The sequence below is a fragment of the Coregonus lavaretus genome (genome assembly GCF_964263955.1).
Source record: "Coregonus lavaretus genome assembly, contig: HAP1_SCAFFOLD_6450, whole genome shotgun sequence".
Lineage (NCBI taxonomy): Eukaryota > Metazoa > Chordata > Actinopteri > Salmoniformes > Salmonidae > Coregonus > Coregonus lavaretus.
Window position 1 is genome coordinate 17,818 of NW_028164050.1, and position 14,922 is coordinate 32,739.

The window sequence follows — 14,922 nt, forward strand, 5'->3', positions numbered from 1 at the left end:
TTTGGAGAGGAGAAGGTGGGGAGGGCAGGAGGAGTGTATTTTTGCTCGGTCTAACTAGTGAAGGAGAATGGAGCGGGGAATGTGTGTGTGGGAGGAGGAGGAGTTGCGTGCGAGGGTGGAACTTCAATAACTTTAGAAATAATCGGTGAACAACATCAGAGAGAAATTAGCTCTGGGGATTTGTATCCCAGAGTAGCACGAACAAAACCAGGCCCCTGGAGGTCAGGGGGGGAGAGGAAGGAGTCTGCCCAGCTACAGCCCACTCCTGCTGGGGTCACAGGGTTAGGGTAGGGGGGGCCACCCACCATCCTGGAGGGTCCTCTAATGCCATTATTCCAGGCAGAGTAGACCTTGGCTGGGCTGGGGGTGAGGAGAGGGGTGGGGTGGGGGGTGGAAGGTGGAAGGTGAAAGGAGGATGTGATCCATGATGATTCTGGCCTGGGAAGTGGTCAACTTCTCGCATACCACACACACACACACACACACACACACACACACACACACTCACTCAGCACAGAGTTTTGCTGTCGCCCTCATACGTGCACACACACACCTGTGTGTGTGTGTGTGTGCGTGATTGATGGCTCTGGCAGGCATTGTGCAGTCATAGTTGGGTTGTATTATTCCACTTGGCCAGGCAGCTTTGAGCAATGCACAACAGGCTAGATATAATATGTCCCCTCTCTGTCCCCCAGGCAACACACACTATCATAATACTGGCTGGAAATTAAACACTTAAACACCATACATACACACACACACACAAAAGATACTGAACCCCCTCTACACATGCACATGCACATGCGTGCACACACACTCTCTCTCTGTCTCCTATACTGATGGTTTGAATGTGAGATTTTAACTGTATCAGTGAGGAAGGCAACGGGAGCCTTTATAATGACCTCTCTCTCTCTTTCTCGCTCTCTCTCAATTCAATTTCAATTCAATTTAAGGGCTTTATTGGCATGGGAAACGTATGTTAACATTGCCAAAGCAAGTGAAGTAGATAGTAAACAAAAGTGAAATAAACAGAAATATTAACAGTAAACATTACACTCAGAAGTTTCAAAAGAATAAAGACATTTCTTTCTCTCTCTCTCTCTCTCTCTCTCTCTCTCTCTCTCTCTGTCTCTGTCTCTCTGTCTCTGACTCTGTCTCTGTCTCTCTCTGTCTCTCTCTGTCTCTCTCTCTCTGTCTCTCTCTGTCTCTGTCTCTCTGTCTCTGCCTCTGTCTCTGACTCTGTCTCTGTCTCATACTCTCTCTCTGTCTCTCTCTTTGCAGAGTGTGTTGGGTGTATGTCTGGTGTTGTCCAGGTAACATGGCTCTGGTTCAGACCCTGCCTGTGTCTGTAACTGACCACTCCAAGCCTCCCACCAGCCTCCACACCGTCACCCTCTCCCCCGTGGTCGGAGGGCCCTGTGGCCCCTGTGTCCCCGGAGCCACCATGGGCTCCGTCAGCAGCCTCATCTCTGGCCGGACCCATCAGGAGCAGCGACACTGCCGGACTGCCAGCGAGTTCAGGTAGATTGCTACTCATTGGTCATAGCCCGGGTGCCAGTCTGTTTGTGCCCTTGCTCACTCTATTTCTGTCCTGATCAAGACAAACATGGCTTGAGAATAAGTGACAAGGAGATGGTATGGTAGCACAAACAGATCTGGGACCAGGCTAGTGATTCCACCCTTACTATGGAAAAGAGCTACTGGAAAAGTGCTGTGTACTGTAATTCTTATCAATTATTATTATAAATTATTATTATTTTTATTTCAGCTCTAAGCAACGCCGTAACACCCCAACCACCAGCTGTTTCAGGCTCCAGGGTGATAGCAACACCCTGCGCAGCGGGAGCTCCCTGGAACAACTACTGGTTATCAACAACCAGACCCAGCTCCAGCCCACCCAGCTCCAGCCGCCGCTACTGCCCACCAAGAAGCAGCCCCGGGCGGGTAACTCTGCTGGCAGGGCTGGGTGTGTGGCTGGAGGTGGTGGTGGTAGTGGAGGGAACTATGGGTTTGTGAGTGAGGAGGTAGTGACTGTAGGAGACTGGAATGATAACCATGTGGTGACGGTCAGGAGTCCGTGTAGCGACTCGGAGGAGAAGAGGGATACCCGAGGTCTCAACGGGAATATCGGCGGTCCGCCGCCCAAACTCATCCCTGTGTCGGGAAAACTGGAGAAGGTGAGTATCGGAGGGGGATTCCCAAAATGTCAAGTGGTTCCCGAGCTTGTGGTATATGTGTATTCCTAATAAGTCCTATAGTACCCATTTAGTCAAGAAATGACCATCCCAGCTTCCCTTTGGTAATGCCCATACATTGTCATTGTGTTTATTAATCCTATCATTAGTATACTTTTTTTTTCTTTCTCAGTTGTAAGTTTCACTTGTAAAATCCTCACTAAGCTCATATACAGAACATACAGTCTAGCTAGCTAATAATACTTCTATCTAATGGTGAACGTTTCAGTACTCCCAATTACTAGCTATTAAGCAGCACCGGTGGTGAGGTGCTACTAGGTGACATGTTTACCTCTGCTGTCTAATTTGGGTATTCATTTCTAGTGGGAACCTTAATCACAGCTTAGACAATGCCGATGATAGATCTTTTAACAGTCAGTCACCTCGCGCCTTATAGTCAATGTTAGAGCTATCTTACATTCTCTGACACACTTAATGAGGGCTGAGGGAAATCATTAAGAAAACCGAACCTGTGTGTGGAGAGCTGTCTTTCTCTGTCTATCTCCCTCTCTCTCTCTCTCTCTCTCTCTCTCTCCGTCCCTTCATCTCTCTCTCTCTCTCTCTCTCTCTCTCCCTCTCTCTTTGTATCTCTCATGTCGTAGCTCAAAATCATTAGAAAATCTGCTTACTGGAAACCTATAAATATTAATTAAGCCAATCAGAGCCTTCATAATGACCTTCCATCCTATCAGTGTCCCTGTCTTTAATGGGAGGAGACCAGGCATTCCTAATTAACACTGCTGGTATAATTCACTAACATCAGTTTCTTTTATATTTCTTTCCCTTTATTTAACCAGGGGATTCCAATAAAGTGTTGGTTGGAGCTGTGATACTATAGGATTGAAAGGGTCTTGTCTAGATTCATTTGACTTTGCTATCAGGCAATAAGGAAAATCATGAACATGATAATAATTCATTATTTATGGTTAAAAACAACAACAATGTTAAGATGTATTAAAATTAGTTTTCTGTAAATGCTCTTGATACTGTATGAATGATAGGAACAATTAACAAATAATGTCTTCATTAACAAATAATGTCTCATTAACAAATACTGTCTTCCATTAACAAATAATGTCTCATTAACAAATACTGTCTTCCATTAACAAATAATGTCTTCCATTGCAGAACATGGAGAAGATTCTGATCCGTCCCACCGCGTTCAAACCGGTGGTCCCGAAGAACCGCCACTCAGTGCAGTACCTCTCTCCGAGACCAGGGGGCAACCTCTCTGAGAGCCAGGGCAGCCTCAGCCTCCTCCTGCCCCTGCCTATCAACGGGAATAATGGAAATACCATGGTCAATAACGGGAATACCGTGTTCAATAACGGGAATACCGTGGTCAATGGCACGGGGAGCTACGGGAACGTCGTACCTCTGGTCGGCTCGTCCTCTTCCTCAGATAGCAAGAGGAACTCGTACAGCGGAGGACGCAATGCTCGCAGCAGCCATTCCTGCTCTATGTCAGACTCTGGCCGTAACTCCCTGTCCAGCCTGCCCACCCACAGCAGCACCGGCTACAGCCTGGCCCATAGCGAGGCCTCTGGGTCGGGTTCAGGATCTGGGGGGTCCGGGGTGGGCCTGGAGCCTGGAACTGGGAGAACCACCACCACAAACGGAGGGTCAGGGACAAATGGAGGTCACGCCCACTCTACCTCCCACGGTCACTCAAACTCGGACAGCGGGCGGTCGTCGTCCAGTAAGAGCACTGGGTCGCTGAGCGGGCGAGGCCAGCCCCTGTCGGACAGCGGGTCGCCCCCGACCCTGGAGGGTTACGAGGGGGTGGTGAGGGACCTGGAGGAGAAGCTGAGGGAGAGAGACCTGGAGCTGCAGCAGCTCAGAGAGAACCTGGACGAGAACGAGGCCGCCATCTGTCAGGTGAGAGGTGATTTAAGCAGGCCTAAAGTGTTGCCTCGAGGACCAATATGATCAAGCTGTTTGTTATTCCATATATACTGAACAAATATAAAAATGAAACATGCAGCAATTTCGACGATTTTACTGAGTTACAGTTCATATTGAAATAAATAAATTAGGCCCTAATCAATGGAGTTCACATGACTGGGCAGGGGCGCAGCCAAGGGTGAGCCTGGGAGGGCATAGGCCCACCCACTTGGGAGCCAGACCCAGCCAATCAGAATTAGTTTTTCCCCACAAAAGGGCTTTATTACAGACAGAAATACTCCTCAGTTTCATCAGCTGTCCGGGTGGCGTCTCAGACAATCGCGCAAGTGAAGAAGCCAGATGTTGAGGTCCTGGGCTGGCGTGGTTACATGTGGTCTGCGGTTGGGAGGCCGGTTGGACATACTGCCAAATTCTCTAAAACGACGTTGGAGGTGGCTGAACATTTAATTATCTGGCAACAGCTCTGGTGGACGTTCCTGCAGTCAGCATGCCAATTGCACTCTCCCTCAAAACTTGAGACATCTGTGGCCTTGTGTTGTGTGACAAAACTGCACATTTTAAAGTGGCCTTTTATTGTCAGCAGCACAAGGTGCACCTGTGTAATAATCGTGATTTTTAATCAGCTTCTTGATATGCCACACCTGTCAGGTGGATGGATTATTTGGGCAAAGGAGAAATGCTCACTAACAGAGATGTAAACAAATTTGTGCCCAAAATGTGCAAGAAATAAGCTTTTTGTGCATACAGAACATTTCTGGGATCTTTTATTTCAGCTCATGAAACATGTGACCAACACTTGACATGTTGTGTTTATATTTTTGTTCAGTGTATATATTTGAGTAATAGTGCTGGCTCTCAGTTTGACCTCTGGATGTGGTATCTACAGTGGGGGGAAAAATATTTAGTCAGCCACCAATTGTGCAAGTTCTCCCAGTTCAAAAGATGAGAGAGGCCTGTAATTTTCGTCATAGGTACACGTCAACTATGACAGACAAAATGAGAGAAAAAAAATCACATTGTAGGATTTTTAATGAATTTATTTGCAAATTATGGTGGAAAATAAGTATTTGGTCAATAACAAAAGTTTCTCAATACTTTGTTATATACCCTTTGTTGGCAATGACACAGGTCAAACGTTTTCTGTAAATCTTCACAAGGTTTTCACACACTGTTGCTGGTATTTTGGCCCATTCCTCCATGCAGATCTCCTCTAGAGCAGTGATGTTTTGGGGCTGTCGCTGGGCAACACGGACTTTCAACTCCCTCCAAAGATTTTCTATGGGGTTGAGATCTGGAGACTGGCTAGGCCACTCCAGGACCTTGAAATGCTTCTTACGAAGCCGGTGTGTTTGGGATCATTGTCATGCTGAAAGACCCAGCCACGTTTCATCTTCAATGCCCTTGCTGATGGAAGGAGGTTTTCACTCAAAATCTCACGATACATGGCCCCATTCATTCTTTCCTTTACACGGATCAGTCGTCCTGGTCCCTTTGCAGAAAAACAGCCCCAAAGCATGATGTTTCCACCCCCATGCTTCACAGTAGGTATGGTGTTCTTTGGATGCAACTCAGCATTCTTTGTCCTCCAAACACGACGAGTTGAGTTTTTACCAAAAAGTTATATTTTGGTTTCATCTGACCAAATGACATTCTCCCAATCCTCTTCTGGATCATCCAAATGCACTCTAGCAAACTTCAGACGGGCCTGGACATGTACTGGCTTAAGCAGGGGGACACGTCTGGCACTGCAGGATTTGAGTCCCTGGCGGCGTAGTGTGTTACTGATGGTAGGCTTTGTTACTTTGGTCCCAGCTCCCAGGATTTTTGCTCACCGTTCTTGTGATCATTTTGACCCCACGGGGTGAGATCTTGCGTGGAGCCCCAGATCGAGGGAGATTATCAGTGGTCTTGTATGTCTTCCATTTCCTAATAATTGCTCCCACAGTTGATTTCTTCAAACCAAGCTGCTTACCTATTGCAGATTCAGTCTTCCCAGCCTGGTGCAGGTCTACAATTTTGTTTCTGGTGTCCTTTGACAGCTCTTTGGTCTTGGCCATAGTGGAGTTTGGAGTGTGACTGTTTGAGGTTGTGGACAGGTGTCTTTTATACTGATAACAAGTTCAAACAGGTGCCATTAATACAGGTAACGAGTGGAGGACAGAGGAGCCTCTTAAAGAAGAAGTGACAGGTCTGTGAGAGCCAGAAATCTTGCTTGTTTGTAGGTGACCAAATACTTATTTTCCACCATAATTTGCAAATAAATTCATTAAAAATCCTACAATGTGATTTTCTGGATTTTTTTTCCTCAAATTGTCTGTCATAGTTGACGTGTAGCTATGATGAAAATTACAGGCCTCTCTCATCTTTTTAAGTGGGAGAACTTGCACAATTGGTGGCTGACTAAATACTTCTCTATATGTAACCTCTAACCCCTGACCTCCTGTGCTGTAGGTATACGAGGAGAAGCAGCATCGCTGTGAGAGAGAGCTGGAGGAGCTGAGACAGAGCTGTTCCTCTAAGATGAAACAGGCTTCACAGAAGGCCCAGAGAGTACAACAGGCCTTACAGCTACAGGTAACAGACAGAGATACTTTAGTCAACTTAGTTTGGGAAGCAGGGCCCTGCTTTGTGTGACAGGTATTGTTGCATGTTACATAAAAAACGATTCTTGTTATTGTTTATTACGGTATGATATGTTGCTTCTGTTTTGGTAGTGTCTCTTCATTTACGGACTGTCAAAATGTCACCCTAACTGTCTGTGTCTTTATTTCAGGTGTTCCAGCTGCAGCAGGAGAAGAAGAAGCTTCAGGAGGACTTCTCCTCTCTGCTGCAGGACAGGGAAGTGTTGGAGAGGAGGTGTGCCTCCATACAGAGAGAGCAGACACAGCTGGGACCACGTCTAGAAGAGACCAAGTGGGAGGTGGGTGGGTCAGGGTTGATTCATGTACACCATTTAAAAGTAAGTGATCTCACAAAATATTAATTCTCCCTCCCTCTCTCATTTCCTCCTTCCTACCCTCCCTCCCTCCCTCCCTCCTCCAGGTGTGTCAGAAATCAGGTGAGATCTCCCTTTTGAAACAGCAACTGAAGGAGAGCCAGTCAGAGCTGAGCCAGAAAGGTGGGGAGCTGGTGGTCCTGAAGTCCCAGCTGAGAGAGGTCAGGTCCGACCTCCAGAACAGCCAGGCTACGAGCCAGGAGGCTGGGTCGGCCCTACGAACACGCTCCCTGGAGCTGGAGGTCTGTGAGAATGAGCTCCAGCGCAGGAAGAGTGAAGCCGAGCTGCTCCGCGAGAAAGTTGGACGCTTGGAGGAAGAGTTGGCCCGCCTCCGAGATGCCCTGGCCAATCAGGGAGGAGGTTATCTTCCTGGAGGCCAGGCACCGGCCAATAACGGCCAGTGTATGAGCCTGCCCCTCCCCCAGGGGTGTGGGGGTGTGGGGGGTGGAAGTGGGGGCCCCAGCCCCACTATGGGGTACCGAGAGGCAGAGGAGGGGAGGCTGGGGTGGGGAGGGGAGAGTGATGAAGCCAAGGCTCAGAGGCAGAGTGCTGAAGCTGTGCTGGGACTCAGGCAACAGGTGAGCTCCAACAACAATGTTTATACTTTCTTTAAGTCTCATATCACACCCCATTCCTCACACCATTGCACTAGTTTATGTGGTTTCTCTACTGGTGTTCAGACAGTAAAACTTGCACTGTTGTGTCCAAAATACATGTTAAAACCACACACTTAGAAAGACAATGACCGACCTTGTTTCCATCATTTTTTTAAATTTTCATTACAGAATAGTGCTTGAATAATACGTATTTTTTGTACTGCTCTGTTGTGTATTGTTGTTTTAACATTGTGATAGAACAACTTTATATGGATTTTGAAATGATCAAATACATTCCACTAATCAGTTAATCAACCAATCAATCAATGTGTTGTGTGTCAGGTGGAGAGGCTGAGGGCAGAGCTGATGTACGAGAGGAGGAGCAGTGAGGAGCAGCTGGGAGGATTCGAGGAGGAGAGGAGGGTCTGGCAGGAGGAGAAGGAAAAGGTGATCCGCTACCAGAAGCAGCTGCAGCAGAGCTACATCCAGATGTACAGGAGGAACAGAGATCTGGAGAGGGTGATGAGAGAGCTCAGTCTAGAGCTGGAGAACAGAGACGTGGAGGACTACGACGTCCACAGCGGCAGCAACGACATACACTTCGAGGAAATCACCGCTACTGAGATCTAGAGGGACCACACAAGGGTGTCCTCTCGCCCCAGTGAGATTTAGAGACCAGACAGGGGCGTTGTCTAACCCCAGTGAAATTTAGAGACAGGGGCGTTGTTTAACCCCAGTGACATTTAGAGACCAGACAGGGGCGTTGTCTAACCCCAGTGACATTTAGAGACCAGACAGGGGCGTTGTCTATCCCCAGTGAAAATTAGAGACAAGAGTGTCCTCTCGTCCCCATGACTATTAGTGCCAGCACCCTGATTTGATCTGGTTTCCCCATCACTGCTACTGAGAGGTCTGCGATCAAAATGGAACCCTATTCGCTATGTAGTTCACTTATTTTGGCCAGAGAACAGGGTGCCGTTTTTAAATTTGCATCTAGACTACAGAGGGTGTACCTGGACTTATTCCCCTAACCACAGTACCAGCACTCTTTATTTCTCTACACTTAGAAAAAAAGGTGCTATCTAGAACCTAAAAGGATTCTTCATCTGTCCCCATAGGATAACACTTTGAAGAACCCTTTTTGGTTCCAGGTAGAACTCTTTTGGTTCCAGGCAGAACCTGGAACCAAAAAGGGTTCTCCTATGGGGAGAGCCGAAGTACCCTTTTGAAAGCCTTTTTTCTAAGAGTTTATGCTGTCATGGACATTAAGGGAGCATCTCTGACTAAGGGTTGATCCACTCCACTAGACATTGGGATGCACCCTCCTCTAGGCCCTCACAGGAACAGCTGACTACCTGCAGTCCGAAAGGACTCCATTACTTCGCCATTCGGACTTGAAAGAGGTTTAGGTTGTATCTCAATAGTTTAAAGTGGCTTCCTCTCCAGATTGAGATTCACCTTCAGATCAACATGTCCTCCTTGCCTTCTTAGATTGGTTTGATTGCCCAGCTATAGTACCAGCACTCTATGGGACGTATAATTTTACTTTTGACTTGAGAAACAAGCAGGCATCACTCAAACCTTGCTCAAATCAGGGTATTGAAAGCAATGGGAGCCCCGGAAAAAGGGCACAGATCTCAGATCAAGTCAAGTGAAATCATATCTGTATGTAGCACACAGGGGTGACTACCTGACCAACAACACCTTGACTGTGTTTCCGTTCGTCCACAGGACTCCGAGCACCTTTGCACTAAGCAATGGTGTAATAATACAACACCAAGTGTCCCACTTTTACAATGTGTGTTCTCATTTTATATATACGGTGTTCAATGGATCATCAACTCATCTAGAAGTAGCAATTTTAAGCTACAGCCTTGTCTTTTCTGAGTTATGGAAACACTGGAGTATTTTAATGGAATGTATAAGGACTCTTGGCACATAGCAAATGCAACCATTCAGTTATCAACACCGACTTAGAAACAAACTAGGCTACACCAAGAGAATACCTGGGATCATTTTGCACAAAAACTCATAATGCTCTTTTCAGTTCTGGACGTGACTGTTCTGTCTTTCTCATGTAGTTGACCCTTTGTATGGACACAGAAGAGATAGAAGCATGTAGCAATAAGAGGGAGGGCAGCTTGGGAGATCTCTCTCATATCAAAGGAAGAAACAAATCTCTCTCTCTCTTTCCTGTTAACTAGCACAGACTTTCATAACAAAGGAAGAAACAAACATTTATTGGTTAAAACTCAAGCTGCCCATCAAAGATATTGATGCTGTATCAGCTGCTGGGACTGTTATGGAGCCTTCTTGGATCCGTGAGGTCAGGGGTCATGGATCAGGGAGCATTTGGTGGCACTTTCCCTGATGGTATCACAGTGAAAGCAACAAAACATCCATGTCAAACTGTTATGTACTCCTCCCTTGTCCTCTCTCACTGTCACACATTCTGGACTGTGAATACTCTTTGAGTATTACTAGACCCCCCCCCTCTTCCTCCCTCCCTCAAAAAAGCCAAATTACACTTCCTAGTCTTCCTGTCCCTGACTGTGAGACTCCCTCACTGACATGTAGATAATGTGGATGGCATGATTGCATGTCTTTCCCTGTCTGTCAGAGTCGGTCCAGATAATGTAGGGGTTTGTGGTGGACATTGCATGATAGATTAGGCTAAGGCATGACACACAGGTCATTATGGAACTGTTACAGTGGTTATGTTATGGCCTTGGGAGCTCCTAGGGGAATGGGACTGAATCTCTGGTCAACATTTTGGCAGCCAATGGGAACCATATAAATATAATTACTTGAATGTAATTCTATGTCTATGCTGGGAACCATAGATAAATATGGCAGTCCTCAATTGTGCTTCCTCATAAGAATGGATTCAACTAGAGTTGTGGTCTTTTATATTACAGAGTAAAACAAAGTATATAAGAAAATAATCTAACAGATAAATAAAAATCAATATGATCTATGATGATGATGTATATATTTTTTATATAGCGCCTGAAGATATTTTGTGGTAACACCGGTACCATTGTGGGTTTAATATACAAAATATAATAAAGATTTCTATATATCTTTACAGCACCACACATATCCCAATGAGATGATCAATCACAATTGGAAAAGGTCTGGAAAGAGTGGAGTGGAGTGATCTATTGCATGCATTAAAAATATTATTTTACATCATATTTTACAAACTCCATTCTTTTTTGTTGATCAAACTGCATTTTGATATAAACGCAACATGCAACAATTTCAAAGATTTTATTGAGTTACAGTTCATATAAGGAAATCAGTCAAATTAAAAAAATTAATTAGGCCTTAATCTATGGATTTCACACAGGTGAGCCTGGGAGGGCATAGGCACACTCACTTAGGAGCCAGAACCAGTCAATCAGAATGAGTTTTTCCCCACAAAATGACTTTATTACAGACATAAATACTCCTCAGTTTCATCAGCTGTCCGGGTGGCTGTTCTCAGACGATCCCGCAGGTGAAGAAGCCAGATGTGGACGTCCTGGGCTGGCGTGGTTACAAGTGGTCTGCGGTTGGGAGGCCGGTTGGACCTACTGCCAAATTCTCTAAAACGACGTTGGAGGGGGCTTATGGTAGACAAATGAACATTTAATTATCTGGCAACAGCTCTGGTGGACATTCCTGCAGTCAGCATGCCAATTGCACGCTCCCTCAAAACTTTAGACATCTGTGGCATTGTGTTGTGTGACAAAACTGCACATTTTAAAGTGGCCTTTTTTTTTGTCACCAGAACAAGGTGCACCTGTGTAATAATCACAATGTTTAATCAGTTTATTTTTATGCCACACCTGTAAAGTGGTTGGATTATGTTAGCAAAGAAGAAATGCTCACTAACAGGGATGTAAACATTAATGGTCATCATTGTTCAATGCGATTTCTCTTTCATTTGGCTGTCATTATCACCATCAACATCATTCATGTCACCCCATATCATCTTCCTCATTTGTTGTGTTTGGCATCTTCAGACTACATTTATTAACACAAAGCATTTAATCCAAATAATATTTCATACGTGTTCATCACATAGAAACATAGATACCTCCATAGCATGATCTTTAACGCATTCAAGTGGAATAAGTAGCACAGGTGTAGTGAACCAAAAGGGAACCCCTTTTCACATATCTCACTGTTCTTCATAATCCCATAATAACCATTTTCTGTGTAAATGTCCAACAGTGAACGACATTCTAGTCCTTTACGCAGACAAAAATATATATTTCAAATGTAGCCAAAGCAACGCGTTTGTTTCTATTAGTCTTGTTTGTTTTCTTCCTTAGTGTGCATAAATATACAATTATATATTTGTGTATTTATAGTGTTCTGTTAAGTAATCCGTGGTGTTTGTAGTCATTCATGTATATTTTCATGCTGTAAATTTCATCTATAAAATGACTGTTTTTATTAAAAGATACAAAATGTCCCCATTAAGTAACGGTTGTTGGAATTTACTATGTGGTGCATTTGTACATAAAAAAAAAAAATGTCTGAAGTGATTTTCGGGCGAATCCTAACACATTTTCACTCTCAGCCATTGATATTAATGCACGACTAGAGCTGGGATTCATATAAAGGCGAGATGGAGCGCTGTGCAGTGCACAATGCGCCTTTGAATGAATTCCGGCATAAGTGAAAATTTGACTTAAGTGGAAGTTAGGATTTGCCCCTTCACATTTATCAGTTGATAACTAAACTACTTCCCGTAACTACTTCCATTAATGACATTACACGATCCAGAGACACAGGGAGACTGTGTAAAGTGTAAATTTGTATAATGATCTGAAGGCATTATGGATGCACCTTATTACATGTTTAATACATGCTAGCTACACGCGTATAACAGCTCATTATGCATCAACTACATGTATATAACAGAAGCTTATCTGACCATACTGCCATTGAACTTTTGTCACCAGCCAGACACTCCAGCCCTACAGCAAGTCATATGTAAGCATCTCTCAGGCTCTTTGTCTCTCATAAATGTAAGGCACTATGCGTAATGTATTACACTGGTGATTCTATGGAGTTAGGAACCTAAACTTAACTCGGCATCAGCCCTTCCCAGACCCATGCAGTCCCTCTCTCCCAGCGCTAGCCAATCTCTCCCACCCTCTCCCAGCGCTAGCCAATCTCTCCCACCCTCTCCCAGCGCTAGCCAATCTCTCCCACCCTCTCTCCCAGCGCTAGCCAATCTCTCCCAGCCTTAGCCCCTCTCTCCCTGGCCCAGACCCATACAGTCCCTCTCTCCCACCCTCTCTCTCTCTTTCACCCCAGTCCTAGCCCCTCTGCCTCTCTCCTACCCCCAACTTCGCTCACCCCAGCCCTAGTTTAAGCAATGGTCCTCATATCCTGCATTTATCATTTAGGTTTTCTCCAACTCCTCCATGTCTTTACAGGCTCACTCCACAAGCCTATGTAATCAAGCCTGATCCAGAAACATGGGCTCTGTTGGCCAGAAATAGTAAAAAATAAAATAAAAAGTAACACAAAATTATATAAAACAATAACGAGGCGATATACAGGGGGTACCGGTACCGAGTCAATGTGCGGGGGTACAGGTTAGTCCAGGTAATAAGAGGCTATATACAGGGGGTACCGGTACCGAGTCAATGTGCGGGGGTACAGGTTAGTCCAGGTAATAAGAGGCTATATACAGGGGGTACCGGTACCGAGTCAATGTGCGGGGGTACAGGTTAGTCCAGGTAATAAGAGGCTATATACAGGGGGTACCGGTACCGAGTCAATGTGCGGGGTTACAGGTTAGTCAAGGTAATTTGTAAATGAGCACAGTTGGATAGGAGCCCGTAAAATGGCAGCCATCCCCTCCGGCGCCATTATTAGAATGGTGCACTTGGTAGTGTGTGTGGTTAAGTGTGCATGTGTTTTGTTCTCTGCTTCCACAAAATTAAGTTCCCTTCCCTTGATGATCTCTATATTAATATGGATTGCTAGCTGCTGACTCCTAACAACGCTAGATAACACCCCTAAGGATTACAAACTGTTTTTCTAAAAATACAAGTTAATATAACAAAAGGGATACATATAATCAAGTCCATCTATGATAAATAGTATTTATCACATATTATATACAAAGTAGGCACAGTAGACCTACATGTCGACTGCAGTTACAACATAAAATGTAAAAACATTTATTTTGGAGGTATTTACTGTTTGCTATGGAAACAAACATTGTCCTTTTTTCCCAAGAGGAGAAGCAAGTTTATTGGTCAGTGTCAAGAGATACCCATGCTCCTCTCCTCTGGCAATAGACAATTCCTTTCCATTGCAGCCTAGCTGGAGCCAACCGTCTGCATTAGAGGAATCCTCCTCCTCTTTAAGTCGACATGCGTTCTAGTTTGAACCAGCATTACATTAATTTCCATTTCCAGTGGGTGGGTGAACTGCACTTCAGAGCATCCTTGTAGACAGGCCAGTAGTACTGTGTGTGTGTGTGTAGTACTTGTGTAAGCCTGACAGTGGGCTAGTCAGCTGGGCTCTTGGGGTCCCTTGGAGATCTTGACGACGAACACCATGGGATCTTTGGCCTTGTTGCTGAACACGTCCACCGCATACTGATGGGTCACACGCTGCAGAGACTCACCGTCCACCGAAACCAGCTCATACCTCACCTGGGGAGACACACACAAAGAGAGAAACACACACACACAAAGACAGGTTAGAGGTGATACACACAGAGACCTACACATGCTTACTGTGCAGTGACCTGGGCTCCCACTCAGCATCTACTGCTCTCCTTCTCTAATCTCCATTTTCATCCCAGTAGATTCATTACCATATATTCTCTCCCCTCTTTCTCTCTCAATCTTTCCTTTCTTTCTCTCTCTCACACACATGCTCAAGGTTTACCCTCAGCTGAAGGTTATGTTGAAAACACATGCTGAATGCCTCCCCCTGCATTGTTTCCTGCAGGAAGAGAACAGAGTACTGTTGAGTTCTAGAACCCTGAGGAGAGGAACTTCCTGTGATGTCATCAGGCCACACTGAGGATGCACCTGGCTGACAACCCCAATGAACGGTCAAACACAATCACAAGGCCAGAGGTATGTGACACTACAAGGTCCTCTTCTCGATCTTCCCCAAACCAGCGCCCTGCTGGAATACTCAGAAAATACAGCTCCCCTCATGAAAC

At 45.3% G+C, this 14,922-nt stretch overlaps 1 protein-coding gene across 1 annotated transcript; it reads left to right on the forward strand.

Moving 5' to 3' along the window:
• Window positions 1–1,318: 1,318 nt before the first annotated feature.
• LOC311117502 (leucine zipper putative tumor suppressor 2 homolog) lies at window positions 1,319–8,464 on the forward strand (the record flags this gene model as incomplete). The annotated part of the gene is made up of 7 exons (XM_084192425.1): window positions 1,319–1,521; window positions 1,769–2,177; window positions 3,363–4,112; window positions 6,591–6,713; window positions 6,913–7,059; window positions 7,182–7,712; window positions 8,073–8,464. 7 exons carry the CDS (start codon window positions 1,319–1,321, stop codon window positions 8,358–8,360), a joined length of 2,451 nt encoding a protein of 816 aa, XP_084048551.1. The 3' UTR covers window positions 8,361–8,464.
• Between the last annotated feature and the right edge of the window lie 6,458 nt (window positions 8,465–14,922).